This window comes from Chiloscyllium punctatum, chromosome 2, assembly GCF_047496795.1.
Source record: "Chiloscyllium punctatum isolate Juve2018m chromosome 2, sChiPun1.3, whole genome shotgun sequence".
In the NCBI taxonomy this organism is placed as follows: domain Eukaryota; kingdom Metazoa; phylum Chordata; class Chondrichthyes; order Orectolobiformes; family Hemiscylliidae; genus Chiloscyllium; species Chiloscyllium punctatum.
The window spans coordinates 35,870,058-35,886,465 of NC_092740.1; the positions used below are offsets into that span (position 1 = coordinate 35,870,058).

Consider the following 16,408-nt stretch of genomic DNA (forward strand, 5'->3'; position numbering starts at 1 on the left):
CCTTTGCAGTCTCATTTCTTTAATACTTTCAATTTTGGTGCCAAAACAGCAGCTAACGAAAGTAAGTTATATATGGGCTGTCAGCAAAGTGCATCTTAGTAAGCATGAGATGCTGAAACATTGCTTCTGTCTCGCAACTAAATAACACTGTCACTGAATTTCTGGTGTGATCTTTAAGTCATTTCTATTTGACTTTGCCAAAAGAATGTGAACCGGTGGCAAATGTGTACTGATGAATCTTAAAAGTCTTTATATATTCATATTTCCAACTAGCAGTTCAAAAACAAAACTACTACTAAAATAAAATTGCTCTACCTATCAGAGCCGTAATGTTGATGTTATCAATCTTTCAAAATGATAGTATTTCACTTTTTTTTTTTCACTCAAAATGGTTTTGTTGCCCGTGTAGTTTTGTAGAATGCTGTTTGTTCTTTATATTCAATGTTGGCAGTCATTTTCAGTGCTATGTCAACTCCATTATATTAAAGCTTATATGTTGGTGTTAAGAGGATATTGCCCCATTAATGACTTGTGATGCTATTTGCTAGCCTTCTGAACCATTTCCATCTATACCCCTATCAAAGGATAGAGACTTAAAAAACTGCAGATGCTGGAATTCAAAGTAGATGGCTAGAAGAAATAACAAGCCAGGCTGCATCAGGCGGTGGTGAAGCCAACGTTTTGGGTCTAAACCTTCTTCAAGAATAGAGGTGGGGGTAGGGGTGTTGCAGATAAAGAGGGGTTAAAGATTTTAGGTGGGGAGAGGGGCGGAACGGTGAGGTAGTGATAGGTGAACAAGTGGTGGATACAACTTAGTTGGTTAATGGGAGGGATGAATCTGGTAGCTAGAAGGAAGGGTTGGTTAGGGGAATAGAAGGGAAGAGGCAGGGCTGGAGAGGGAGTCGCAGTGGAGAGGGAAGATGAAAGGTTACTGTAAATTGGAGAATTCAGTATTGAAACCTCCGTGCTGTACACTGCCCACGCGGAAGATAAGGTGCCCAGCTGAGATGCTCGGCAAAATTTTACATTTGGTCTCACTGATTTGGAGAAGGCCATGTCGGGTACACTAGACACCGTAAACTAGTTTGCAGGAAGGCAGCTGAACTTCTGTTGGGGCCCTAGATGGAGTTGAGGGAGGTGGTGTGCCAATCGGTTTTGCATCTTTTACGGTTGCAGGGGAGGCACAGGGGATTGGGGGGTGTGGGGAGGTGATGGTAGTTTACTGGGAGAGTGGTGTGAAACAAGGAGTGACGAAGGGAGGGCAGAGAGGGGTGGGAAGGGGAAGATATGCTGGGTGGTGAGGTCTAGGTGAAGTTGGCAGAAGTATTTGAGAATGATATGTTGGATGCGGAAATAATTGGAGTGGCAAGTGAGGACAAGGGGGACCCTGCCTTTATTAAGATTGAAGCGGGGTGTTTTAGAGCAGTGGAGTAGGGAGTGGTGGAAGTGTGGTGGAGAGCTGTTTGGATGACAGAGGGACAAAAAAATGCTGTTTAAAATAGGTGTTCATATGGGGTGCTTAGGAGTGGAATGTCTTCTCGTCAGAGCAGATTCGACAGATATGGAGGAATTGCCGAAATGGTGTGAGAAGAGGTTTAGTCCAGGTACTTAGGGCAGTCTGTGTGTTTATAGTAAATGTCAATCCGTAAACTGTCGCTGGGGACATCAAGAAAGGGGAGGGAGGTATCCAAGATTGACCAAGTGAATTTGAGGTCAGAGTGGAAGTTGTGAGTGAAGTTGATGAAATGCGCTTGTTCAGCCTGGGTGCAGTATGCAGCACTGGTGCAGTCATTGATGTAACAGCAGAAAAGTTTGGGAATAGTACCCATGTATGTACTGAAGAGGAACTGTTTGACGTAGCCAACTAAGAGGCAGGCGTAGTTAGGCCCCAAATGAGTGCCCAAGGCCACTCCCTGGATTTGGAGAAAATAGGAAAAGTTGAAGCAAATGTTATCGAGCGTGAGGACTATTTCATCGAGGCAGAGGAGGGTATTAGTAGAGGGAGACTGGATGGGTTCACCTACCTTTGCTCCAACGTGGTGAACTTAAGGAACGTTTTGCTGAAAATGTGTTGCTGGAAAAGCGCAGCAGGTCAGGCAGCATCCAAGGAATGACTCATTCCAGAAGAAGGGCTCATGCCCGAAACGTCGATTCTCCTGCTCCTTGGATGCTGCCTGACCTGCTGCGCTTTTCCAGCAACACATTTTCAGCTCTGATCTCCAGCATCTGCAGTCCTCACTTTTTCCCTTAAGGAATGTTTTGCCAAGTATCTCAGCTGGGCCTGTAAGGGTCAGCCTGATCTCCAGACCACCACCTGTTTCAATTCCCCTTCCCATTCCCTTTCCAACAACACATTATCTTCTACCTGGGTAGCCTACAGCCTGGAGGACTCAATCCCTCGACTCCCTTTCTAGCCCTGCCTCCTCCATTCCACCTACCGACCCTCCCTTCCAGCTACCAACCAGATTCATCCCTCCCATCGAACAACCAAGGCTAACACAAGACAGGCAGCCTTCCATCCCTTAACAGTAAAATTGCTCCACGTTACCTGGAAAGAAACAAGAAGGCTCACAGTTAATCTATGATAAATGCTTCCCCTATGTATGGTTCATTTGTTTCTTCCAACAATGGCGTTGACCCTTGATTAGTTCCATGTTATGCTGCAGTTAAGCAACTTGCCTATGTGTCTGCTGCCATTCCGGGAATGACACAACGACACAACATCACAACCTCCTTTACAGGGAATGTGATACAAATGTTACTTGCCACTTTTTAGCCAAAGCCTGGATATTGTCCAGTTTTTGCTGCATTTGAACATCAACTGCTTCAGTACCTGAGGAATCGTGAATGACGCTGAACATGGTGCAAGCAACAGGAAATATCCCCACTTCTGGCCTTATGTTGGAGGGAAGGCCAATGATGACGTAGCTGAAGATGGTTTGGTCTAAAACACTACTGCCCTGAGGATCTAAAGGGCACGAGTAGCATAGTGGTCATGACCCTACTTGAGAGCCAGGAGGTCTTAGTTCATCTACTTTCTCCAGAGATATTTAAAAACAAGTCTTAATATTTTGCTTAGAAAATATCTGCCTTGAGGAACTCCGATGTGCAGCAGCTGAAATGATCAACTTCCAACAACCATTTTCTTTTTTGCTACATATGATTCCAATTAGAGAGAGTTTTCATCTGATTCCAGTTGACTCCAGTTTTTCTAGGGCTCCTCAATACCATACTCCATCAAATGCCATCTTGATGGCAAGGGCAGTCACTTTCACCTTGGGAATTCAGCTTTTTTGTCTATGTTAGTCACCATACCACTGTTGTTACTCAGGTTAGAATAGCCCAGAGATTTTAATCTGGTCTGCTTATTTATTTACTGAACCATTGCAGGAACTTTTGACTCCCAAAAAGATATAAAAATCAGCATAATTAAAGAAGGTCCCGTGAATAAAAACATTTAGCAAAGTCTTGACTGATTACTGTGTTTTGATAGTAAATTGACAAGATAATGGAATTTTGACATACAAGCTTAGATTTTCATTTTTGAGGTTTCTCGCAGGGATTGGGAAAATTTATCAGTTTCATTCAGCTGCCTCAGAAGAAAGTGCCTCCAGAAACTGATTTGCATTGCAGCTGCAGGCTGTAGTCAAACCAACCAACCCAATAAGAAGGTTGGAAATAATCAGATTGTCGGTATTGAGACAGGCTGCTGTAAATACTGTGGGACTTTGTCCTTTTAGAACAACAAAAGTGCCAGGTCCTCTAACCTCACAGTCCCATATGCCAGGATGATGTGACTGTTTCCTATTGCCATGTCAAATATGCCAAATTATACCCCTCCATCCAACTCCCAAAGCCCATATGCCAGTCTGTTGCATTCTTATATCCATTTCCCAATATGTATGGAAGCAATTAACTTAGACAGTGTACATACAAAAGAAGTTTTAAAAACTAATCATTAGCCGTTAGTTTCCGTTTAATGAAAAGTGTCAATTATTCTTACCCTTTAAAGTATCAGGAGCAGCAACTGAAATAACTTGAAATCTCTTAAACTTGTATTAAAGCAATTATGCAATGAACAGAAGAGACCAGAGAATCAGAGTTATCAATTGAACAATGTTTTTCTTGGGCTTCAGGCGCTACAACAATATAATGAATTTCTATGCTCTTAGCTAAGCTTCTATTTCCAATAACTGATTCCAGAATAACTGAACCAAAATTCTGTTTATCCCAACCTTAAATATATTCAGCAGTCAGCTTTCTACAACGCTCTAGGTTGACCAATTCCATAAATTCACAATCCTTTGAGTGAAATAATTTTTTTCTCATTTCAGTCTCAAATGATTCGATCCTTACCCAAAGGCTGTGCGTCTACTTTTTGTTCCCATATTCCCAAGGAATTTATCTCTTGGGGTGCTTCAGAATTGTGCAACTCTCCGAGATTTTCAACTTCATCTGAACTCCAGAGAGTGGATCCACTTTATTCTGCCTGTTATAGGACAATGCCCTCATCCCAGGAACTAATTTAGTGAACTTGCATTGTACCACCTCCAACAAATATATTCTCTTTCCGTCTCCTGGTCTACTCTTGCTTTTAATTCATATGTTCATGCAGTTTTGTGAATGTAAAGACCAAACTACATGCAGTACATCAGATGTGTTCTCACCAAAACACTATACAAATTCTGCATTCTCGCTTCCTAATCCCTTGCATAAAGGCTAACATACCAGTTGCCACATGAATTGCTTGTTCTGCCTGCATGCTGCCTTTTTGCATTCCTTGAATGAACACGTCTAAGTTGCTTTAAACATCAATACTTTCAATTTTCACACTTATTAAAAAATATTCTTTTTTTTTCAATTTAGCCCATTTTTCGAATAAACCTGTTCAGAGATGTTTTTACACACCTCTGGAGCATTTAAAACTCCGAGTTCAGAAGTAGGGACACAGCCACTGCACCACTAGACACTTTCCTACCTTATATGTTATCTGCCAATTTGTTTCCCACTAACTTAATATCATTCATCACTTGAGGCTTGTCTATACCCTCTCTACAGCTTATTAATCTCCTTTCAGTCCCTAGTCGGTCCACAAATGACCTGTTAGAACATGAAATGCACTCTTTGTCAGAAAACTGTCTACCTCCCTTTTTAAAGACTGTAAATAATGCATGCTCGCTAAGTAAATTGCAGACTTTCCAGTGAAAACTAATACCTTCTATTGCCAAACTTAACTTTACCTATCTGTTTTCTAACTATGCCCCTGAGGCCTTTTCAATTCTGTTCATTTTAAACAAACTGTCCATTTTTCAGAAAACTAATTCATTCTTCAGTAGTAGCCCTAATAGAACCTAACTTGTTTATCATCCCATCGAAATCTACAGATTCACCATCTCAGTCTACCAAGAGTGACTCCAAAATTTTACCTGCACAAATACTTGTTGCATTAGTCCTGCAATTGTATTTTACTAGTTGTATATAAACCCCTTTGTGTTCCAATTTTTAAAAGGCATGTCAAATTAATTTTCAGATTAATCTTGTCAATTAACTTTATTGCTTTACAAGCGCATCTCTAACTTGCTTTCTTTCTCATCTGAAAAGTTTTAAATTTTTCTACTCTTGAAGTTACAACACTAAATTGCTCTTATTGTACATTTCTTCTAGGATTCAAAGATTCATTTGCTTTTGTTCCTAAGTAACTAGAATAGAATGTATACAGTACTGCTTGGAAGTAAAACATTAAGGCCTTTGTCATAGTCTAAGACTTAGCAGGCCTGTTCCTATGATAGGTGAACAGAAATTCACCTAAGTTCTAAGTTAGAAGAACTTTGTGATTTTATTAGGTATTTTGTAGCTCTCAGCGTAAAATTTAAACTTTCTTATTTATATCACTGCATTGTAGAAGTAATTAATTGTGTGAAATGCTTTGAGATGTTTCAACAACCCTGATGAAAGACCCTATAAGTGCACATGTTATAAGGCAAAAGCAGTCACAGTAATTTGACGCTTGCAAAAAAAGTCTGATCTTATTTTGTTTTCTCCACTCTGCAGGAAGTGCTTTTCTTAATCAGATTTAATTTAGTAAGCAGTTTCAATATAAATGCAAGATAGATTAATCTGAAATGTTATTGTATCTTTGTAAATCTGAGAGATGGGAGGCTAAATATTTCAGCAAAAATTTAATATGATTTAAAAATGAAGCTCAGAACTGGCAGTAAAGTACTTTAAAATTTGAATCTTTAGAGCAAATGTACATACTAAATAGGTCTTGCTTAAGATATGTGTTTGTTCCTGAGAGTTATGAATTCCTTGTTCACTAATAGAGAAAAGACAACAGAAAATGACAGCAAAGCAAAAGAAGAAAACAAAGATGGAGATGGAGATTCTGGGAAGAAGAAAGAAAAGAAGTCTAGCACTCCACCTGGAAGAAATAGCTCTTCTAAGAAATCTCGGAGTTCAAGCAGGTACGCACCCAGATAAACTAAGGTATCTTGAGTTCAGAAATTCATATGTGTACTCGTTTATATTTGAGTTATCTTCAATTTGATGAACTGCCTCACAGCACCAGGGTTCCAGGTTCGATTCCAGCCGTGGGCGACTGTGTGGAGTTTGCACTTTCTCCCTGTGTCTGTGTGGGTTTCCTCTGGGTGCTCCGGTTTCCTCCCACAGTCCAAAGATGAGCAGTTGAGGTGAATTGGTCATTCTAACTTGCCCATGATGTTTGGTACATTAGTCAGAGGGAAATGGGTCTGGGTGGGTTACTCTTCGGAGGGTCGGTGTGGACTAGTTGGGCCGAAGGGCCTGTTTCCATACTGTAGGGAATCTAATCTAATCATCATCTACAAAACAAAAGAACTGAATTTCCATGGAAAATACTTGTAAACACTTCAACTAAAGTAATCACAGGTAATTTTTCACACTCAACATAATTTGTTTGAAATCTGCTGTGAGATGTTGAATAGGATAATGATGACGTTTTTAATGGATGACAAAATAGCACCTGCGCACGCACACACACACACCATGGGTGCTGGGGAAAAAATAAGCATTATCGCACTTAGGTGGTAGTGTGGGGGTTAAATTTTTTTAAAATAATAAACAGGAGTGTCAACATGACATTCTGGCTTAGTTGAAAAAAAATCACTGAAGAACTCTATTTTGATTTAAAAGAAAAAAAAGGAGTGGAAGGGCACTGCTAAGAAAAAGAAAAAAAACGTCACCTGTTCTAGGTAGGCTTGCTACAGTCATTCATTTCTTTGTAGATAATAAAGTGATGCAAGATGGAATGCATCTGTTTAGCACCATGAAGAGGAGGAGTACGGGCGACTTCTTGGGTATTATAATCAGTACAGATTTAATTGACACATGAAAAATTATCAGTTATTAAATAGAAGTAACTTGGATGTATTATAAGCAATTTTTTTCAACTACTAACTTGATTTTATTTGGGCAAGTATCACATAATGTTGTTGATGATAGTGTGATTGAGTATATGAGTTTTCATTTGATAAAGCACCACATAATAGACTTGAACTGGCATTAAAGGAGCAACTGCTGCATTAAAATGCATATGGGCAAGGGACAAAAAGCAATGAACAGTGATGAATGGTTTCCTTCCAACTGAAAATAGTTATGGAGCAGTTTCCTCCAGTGTTTCGAATTAAGGCTGCTGTTCTTTTGGAGAGAAGAAATACCTGCATTTGGGTAGCAGGAAATAATTTTAAAGCTCGTACATGACACAAACTCACAAATGCTGAGCATCGGAGTAATCATTCAGGGAACTAACAAATTGGGCAAGCACATAGCATATTAAATTTAAAGTATACAGTTACAAAAGTGATATATTTTGAGGAAGAGCAAAGAGCTAAATAGAACATTTTAAAGGGAATGTAGGAATAGAAATGGACTGCAACACTTCAAGAAGCTGGCGCACTACCAGCAAAATTAAGGATGAACAGCAAATGTTGGCATTTCTAACATTCATCACGTGAAACAATTTTGAAAAAAAAATGGAGAAACTTTGCAATAACTGTGCATAAGTCTTTGAAGTGGCAGGATATGGAGCTCAACATTATCCAGGTGTAGTCAATTTAATTAGCATTCTATCTGCCACCTTTAATAAACACTTACTCTGCCATCAGCACTAAGTGGTGGAGGTCTATAGTATTTGTAAGATGGGGAGAAAGTGAGGACTGCAGATGCTGGAGATCAGAGCTGAAAATGTGTTGCTGGAAAAGCGCAGCAGATCAGGCAGCATCCAAGGTTTTTTGTTGCTGGAGGCCTTTTTTTTTGTTGCTGGAGGCTGAAGAAGGACTCATGCCCGAAACGTCGATTCTCCTGCTCCTTGGATGCTGCCTGACCTGCTGTGCTTTTCCAGAAACACATTTTCAGCATTTGTAAGATACACTGTAGCAATTCACCAAACCTCTTTTGACAACACCTTACAAACTTGCAACTTTTAGCACCACAAAGAACAAGAGCATGAGGCACATGGAAACACTGTCACCTGCAAGTTCTCTAACAGGTTACTTATCATCCTGAGTTTTGAAGAAGTTCTAATGAACTCAAAGCATCAATTTCATAGCTCTCTGAAATTAAGCAGGAACCAGTTCTAGTCGCTTCACTCCCCAATATCAATTGAAATAAATTGTTTTTGTTCTCAGGATTATTCAGGTATGTGTGCTGCTTTTGGATTTTCAAATCTAAACTTGGGCCTGAGAGTATTATTGCATAAGTTCATGCAGCACTCATGGAGAACAGTTTTTTTTAAAACCAATTTTCAACTAGAAGTACTGTGGTGCACTTCAAAACAAAGTCCTTCTATGGAAGAGCATAAACTGACATAATTACTTGTGGACCACAGAAAAGCTGCTATGGTAATTGTGGAAAGTCTGCACTTCCAATGTTTTATTTGAGCAAAACCTGAAGTGAAGGAAACATAAGGCACTTGATAGTTTAGAAGTTTGATCAATCCTGAAATTTGAAACGTTGGCCAAAATGTGCAGTGTATGCATTTGTTCAGCTGATTCCTGGCATTGTGTTAAATTCTTGCTGGATCTCGCAATGAGCCAGAACTATAGTCTACATTACCTAAATATCTGGCCTATTTCCATCTTTTTAGTATCACCCATTTTTGCCTTTGTTCATTTGATTCTGAAAACATCATCCACGCAGTTGTCACCTCCAGACTAGCTTATTTTAGAACAGCTAATTAGTGCTGTTTTTAATATCTTATTGCACCTGGGTGATCAACTAGTTATTCTATTTTTGGTAGTGTTGCATAATGAAGAAATCTCTTCTTTTCTTTGGATGGTGTTGTCAAATATTTAACTGGGAAATGTCTCACTTAAAGGACTCCACCTGAAAAAGTGTGTGACTCCCACAGTAATGCACTGGAATTTCAGCTCACTATGTGCAGTCAATTCTTCCACATCCTTCTGGCCCAGGTGATGCTGCCGTTAGGATTGTTTATTGTCCTCCGTTAATGTGAACCTGTTGCAAAATTATACACATTATGTTTACAGAGAAAAGTATCGCAAAAAAAGCAGGAGTTTATCAAGGAAAAGATCCAAGTCTCCAAGAAGGAGGTCCCGGTCACCAAGGAGGCGGTCCCGGTCGCCGAGGAGGCGGTCCCGGTCACTGAGGAGGCGGTCCCGGTCACTTAGAAGGCGGTCCCGATCGCCAAGGAGGAGGTCCCGATCATTGAGGAGGCGTTCCAGGTCGCCGAGGCGACGTTCCAGGTCACCAAGGAGGCGGTCTAGGTCGCCAAGGAGAAGGTCCCGTTCACCAAGGAGAAGGTCCCGTTCACCAAAGAGAAGATCCAGATCCCCACGAAGGCGAGCCAGGACACCAAAAAGAAAGCTTTCCAAATCTCCATCTCCAAAAAGGTGACTTTACATACCTTCCAGTATATAACATGAACAAAATTGGTTGTTTTTGACATAATATAAACACTTGATGGGACTGTCTTATCGGGGAGGTTGAGTACGTTGGACCTGCTATCGCTGTAGTTTGAAAAATTGGGGGGCAACTTAATTGAAACATAGACAATTCTCAGGGAGGCTTCACGGGTTAGATGTAAAAATGTTGGTAGAGTCTAGGACTAGTGGGCATAATTGCAGACTAAGATGTCGTCCTTCTAAATCAGAGATGAGGAATTTCTTTTGTTGGAGGGTACTGAATTTGTTTAATTCTTTGTCACAGAGGGTTGTAGATACTGGGTTGTTGGGTATATTCAGGGCTGAGATAGACATTTTTAATCAGTAAGGGAATCAAGGGTTATGGGAAAAAAGGAACAGGGCAGTTATGTTAAGGTTTGTCAAATCAGATATGATCTTATTAAATTGTGGAGCAGGCCCAACGGCAGAATGTCCTACTTCAGCTGCTACATATTATGGTCTTATAGTACATGTTCCTTTAACAATGAACAACCTAAAGTTGCATACTTACACTTTGAACTTTCATAATCCTACCCCATGAATGTCTTCCTCTTATTCTTCTTCTGTCCTGTACTTTACTGTGCCTTCAGTCGACAGTTCATAAAAATCTCTTTGACTGTGCTTTCATTCGTCTGCCTAATTCTTCTCCCATTGTAGCTTCATGTCTTCATCCTTCTTCCCATTTCAATTAAATTCTTTGGGACACCTGGGTTGCCATATGTAATATATTGCCAGACTGTTCTTGGTGCTTTGTTTGATGAGGATGCATGGCAGCCTCCGTCTGGTTCAGTTCACTTGCAGGCTCTCATTTACAATACATGATGCTGACTCCCACCCAATTGCCAATAATAATAACATGGTTGCTGGTTAGGGCAGGAATCTTCAAAATTAGTTAACTAACTGAGCTCAGCTCCTTCAGGTCTTCGATCTTGTGTAATTTCAGCTTTTGCTGGCAGCTTTAGAATTTGACTTTGCATCTGCTAAAACCTGGAAATTAAGTTGGCAAACCACAAATTCGCTGGGCAGTGACAAGCCACTATTTTTGTTCCTGCCATTTACGTCAGACTATTGACTCTAAAATAGAGTCCTCATTACGTTCTCCTTAGACCAGTGTGTAAAATGTTTGTCATTTATTATTCCATCAACTTGTAACATGGGGAAACTGTCTGATATTACTGTGTTTTTTAAAAATGGAGTGTTTGTGCAATGGAAACAAAACTGTGTTTCATAATGCTGTTACAAAGATTTTGTAATGCAGTCTGGTATGATCACTTCTAAGCCTGATGACCTGAAAAGCATGTAAGACTTCTCCTACCACCATTTTTGAATTCGACAACCAGGAGGCAAGAAGAGCACAGTAAGCTAGATAGGATTGGGAGGTGGAGAAGTCCGACATTTCAAGTTTAACCCTTCTTCAGAAATGGAGGTGGGGGTGGGGGGGTTTACAGATAAAGGTAAGGGGAGGTGTCGGGTTGATGATAGGTGAATACAAGTGATAGGTGCAATCTGGTAAGTCAATAGGAGGAATGAATCCGGTTTACCGGATTACCAAGCCGGCGCAATGCGTAGAGACACACACACACATAGACAATAGGTGCAGAAGGATGCCATTCTGCTCTTCGAGCCTGCACCACCATTCAATATGATCATGGCTGATCATCCTTAATCAGTATCCTGTTCCTGCCTTCTCTCCATAACCCTTGATTCCACACAACCTTTTATCTGCAATTCCCCTAACAGTACCTCTATCCCTGAAGAAGGCTTATACTACAACGTCAGGCTGCCTCGCTTGCTGTGCTCTTCCAAACTCTGGCTTGTCTGCTTTGGATTCCAGCATCTGCAGTTTTTTTTTGTCTCAAACCATTGTTGAAGTAACGTATGGTGATCTGACTGCTGTTTTGTTCTCTCCTTGTTTAGAAACATTTACTGTTCACCATTTCCCCATCAACATAGTTGAGTTTGCAAACATGCTATTATTGTGTAAAAGCAAACCTATTAAAATATACTTCACCACAAAATTATATTGTTATTGTAAGTGTTAGGTCAGCATATTTTTCATATACAGAGGAACCTCAATTATCCAAATGACACGGACGGGAAGTATTTTGTTCAGATAATTTAATGTTCGAATAAGTGAACGCCAGATAACACAATTTAGCCAAGCACGGGGACATTGCAATCTTGTTTGGATAATTGCATGCCGGATAATTGAGGTTCCTCTGTACTTAATCACTAATGAACGGGGATTATTGTGTTTAATGGAATATGTTGAGTGAGACCAGAGGCAATTGGGGGTCGCTTAATTCATTTGGCTGGGTGGCTGGTTTGTGAAGCTGACAGCAAGAGTTCACTCCCTGTACCAGTTGATGTCAGTGTGTGACCTTAAACTCACTCCTTGTCTTAGGCATGGTGACTCTTTGATTAAACTCCCAACCATTTGGAGCAGCACAGTGGCTTAGTAGTTAGCATTGCATCTTCATAGCACCAGGGACCCAGGTTCGATGATTGCGTGGAAATTGCACATTCTCCCTTTGTCTGCATGAGTTTTGTCCGGGTGCTCCAGTTTCCTCCCATAGATGTGCTGGTTAGGTGTATTGGCAATGCTAAATTGCAAATAATGTTCAGGGATATGCAGGCTGGGTGGATTAACCATGGAAAATGCAGGATTACAGGGGTAGGGTAGAGTGGAACATCAGATTTGTGCAGACTTGATGGACTGAATGGCTTGCTTCCACACTGTTGGGTTCTATGATTCATCTCTGTCTAAGGTGACATCTGCATTTGGTCCTCTGGGACTATGGCATTTAGACTTCAGACTTTACCAGTTGAGATATTTCTCCCTAGGGATGTCTAAATTTAGCATGAATCTTATACTCCAAGGGTTGCATGGTGTATTAGTGAGTACCATTAAATTTATTTAGCAGAACTGCCTTAAGAAGTTACCAGGAAATTATATCCACTTAGTCCCCTTGAGGTAATATATTTATGTGGATTTACAATTGGCTAACCGAAAACAGATTAGGAATAAAAGGGCAACATTTTGGTTTGTAGGCTGTAATTAGTGGGTTCCACAATGGACAGTGGTGGCGATTAAGTTCTTTACAAACACTTTTTTGTGTTTCCATTTAGGTGATGACTTCTATAAATTCATGTGGTTTCCCCAGTGACCAGCTCAAAGAACCACGTGATGACATTTTACATTTCAAGACATTTACTGTAACAAACAAAGTAAAATCAGCATCACAGAGGCATTCTTTAGTGGGCACCTAATACATTATATTACAGAACAGGTCTACACCACTGTCCCAACCCTACCTTAACACAGTGGAAAATTCAATCCCTGTGTTTCTCCATTATTCTGCACTCTCCATAGAGATAGTCTTGAATTGTCTCCTCATGGCAAGATCTTTGACTGGCGATGCTACCCTCTAACATCTGATATTCTTCCTTACATCTTGTGTGAATTCTACCCTCACCAGCTGTTTGTTTGGTGGTTAGCCCATAATATATGATGGGTCTACCTCCCACAAATCCACAGGTCTTATTAACAATGAGAGTCTACAAGTCTCCAGCATCAGAATCAGCTGCTTCTGCATTTTTGTCAATACATTAACTTAAAGTCAGGTGAAAATGTTTGACTCAGAATCTTGTCATATAAGTCTATTATATAGAGTTCATTGCAACTTCCCCTCACCACCAAATAAATAAATATTTCAGAAAGTTCTGTTTATCGTAAGTTTGGAAGTAGTCTAATGGTTATAGCACTATAGTGGTGACCTAAATGAGGGGCCCAAGTGTAACATATTGAAGATTGGTGGCAAGGAAAATTTGCTTGGTAAAGTAAGCTGTCAGGAGGATGCAAAAAATGTTTGAGTAACAGTCAAATGAGTGGACAAAGATGTGTGAACATGAGAATTAGAGCAGGTGGCAGCAATTCAACTCTTCAGCACAGGAACAGGCCCTTTGGCCCATCATGTCTGTGCCGTTCATGATGCTATTCTAAACAAATCCTATCTGTCTACACATGGTCCGTTTCTCTCTCTTCACTGCCTGTTCATATGGCTGTATAAGTTCCTCTTAAATGTTGCTACCATATCTGCTTTCTCAGCACCTACCACCTTCTGTGTTTTAAAAAACACTATCCTTACATCCTAAACCTATGCCCCCTTGTATTTGACATTTTCACCCTGGCAAAAGAACTCCACCTATCCATCCTATTATACCTCTGATCATTTTATATTCATTTATCAGGTTGCTCCTCAGTCTCTGACACTCTTGATCTGTCCATGTTTGTCCATCCTCTCCAATTCAGGCAACATCGTGGTAATCCTCTTGTACCTTCAAGGCCTCCACATCCTTTAATACTCCAAATGTGGCCAAACTAAAGTTTTGTACAGCTGCATCAGGACTTGCCAGTTTTATAATTAGCGCCCAACCATGAAGGCAATTCTGCCATACATTTTCTCACTTATGTTGCTACTGTCAAGGAGCTATGAACTTACACCACAGATTCCTCTGTATATAAATGCTTCTAAGGGTCATGTCATTTGCTGTATACATTCCTCTTGTATTTGACTTTCCAAAACGCATCACCTTGTACTTGTCTGGATTAAGGTCCATCAGCCATTTCTCTACCCAACTTTCCAACTGATTGTTGTGTCCTTTGACAACCTTCCTCATTATCTACAAAATTTCATGTCATCTGCAAATCAGACCACTTATATTTTCATCCAAATCATAACATATACTGAAGTCCCAGCACCGATCCTTGCACAATATCACCAGTCAGAAAAACACCCTTTTACAACTACCTTCTGTTTTCTACGACCAAGCCAATTTCATAACCAACTTGCACATTCAGTGTGAATCACATGTGACTTAATCTTCTGGACCAGCCTATCACGCAGGACTTTACTAAAACATTTGACACATCCACTGCCCTACCCTCATCAGTCATCTTTGTCAGTTCTTCAACACTCAATTAAATTTGTGAGACAAGGTCTCCTGCTGATAAAGCACTGGCAACTGTCCATAAGTCCATTCTTTTCCAAATGTGAGTAAATCCTATCCTTAAGAATCTTCTCCAATAATTTCTCTACAACTGGTGTAATGCTCACCGGCCCATGATCGATTATCCCTATCATTCTTCTTAAACTAAGGAACAACATTGGCTATTCTCGGACTTTGTCTGTGGCCAAAAAGATTACAAAGGCCTTTTTATAAAGGCTCAAGTAATCGCCTCCCTTTGTCTTTCAGTATCCTGGTATAGACCCCATCTGGTCCTCAGGACTTGCCTACCTTAATGTATTTCTAAACACCCAACGGCGGCACCTCCTTAATGTTGACGTGCCCTAGAGTATCAGCATACCCCTCCCATATCTTGCCATCATCCATGTTCTTCTCCTTAGTGAATACTAATGCTAAATAGCGATATTTGTTATTAAATGTGAAGTGGGTGGTAAGGCACAGGTCCACTAGCTTGAAAATATTGTCTTTGTTGATGATGTTAGTGCTGTCTGCTATTTGTGGTACTGGATTTCTTAGTAGTGGCGCCAGTATTTCTTTGGCCAGGTCGATGTTAATTGATGTGAAAAGAGCTGTAACGCCAAAGGACACCATTATTTCTTGGAGTCTTTAATGGTGTTCAGGAATTCTTGGGTGGAATAGAATGCAGTGTTGTGAATTTTCAATTAGTGTTTTAGTTTTTGGTGGATTCAGTAACAAAATAACAAAGCCAACAAACAAGTCAACAGAACACCTTTGGGATCACCAAGATCAGGGCTCATCGCGGAAGCATTAATGCAGAGACATGAACAAAGCTCCCCTCCCATCTATCCAACCCAAACTTTGGGTCAGGTACATCGATGACAATTTCATCATCATAAAATGGAACATATTAGAGGAAACAAACAACACCCTCAACAATATCATAACAGGCATAAAATTCACAAACGAGGAGGAGAATGATAACAGACTCCCAATCCTGAGCGTACAGTTAACGGACAGATTCAAGCCAGCTTCTACAGAAAAACAACACACACAGACCAAGTACATCAGAAGCAATCATCCAACACCCACAAACGGAGCTGCAGTAAGACATTATTTTAACGAACTACATCACACTGCAGTACCCAAGAACTACAAAAAGCAGAAGAAAAATATCTATACAACATTTTCAAGGAAAATGGGTACCCAATAAACACAATCTGTTGATTCCTCAGAAACAAACCCAAACAAGCAGACACAACACAACCTGAAACTATAACCACATTGTCTTACATCAAAGACATGTCAGAAAAGACTTCCAGACTACAGTGTACTCAGACTCCTTGGCATCATGGTAACCCACAAACCTACCAACACACTGAAAGAGCAACTAATGAACCGAAAGGATCCATTAGATACCACCAGCAAAACTAACGTCATGTACAAATACCATGTAAGAACTGTAAAAACATTACATCGGACAA

The 16,408-nt window shown here is 40.3% G+C and overlaps 1 protein-coding gene across 1 annotated transcript in view; it reads left to right on the forward strand.

Moving 5' to 3' along the window:
• srek1 (splicing regulatory glutamine/lysine-rich protein 1) overlaps positions 1–16,408 on the forward strand; it is a 69,708-nt gene that overhangs the window by 40,884 nt on the left and 12,416 nt on the right. Inside the window, exons 9-10 of the mRNA XM_072595732.1 lie at positions 6,324–6,464; positions 9,525–9,887. Of these exons, the coding sequence (XP_072451833.1) occupies positions 6,324–6,464; positions 9,525–9,887 (504 nt within the window). The remainder of the gene's footprint in view (positions 1–6,323; positions 6,465–9,524; positions 9,888–16,408) is intronic.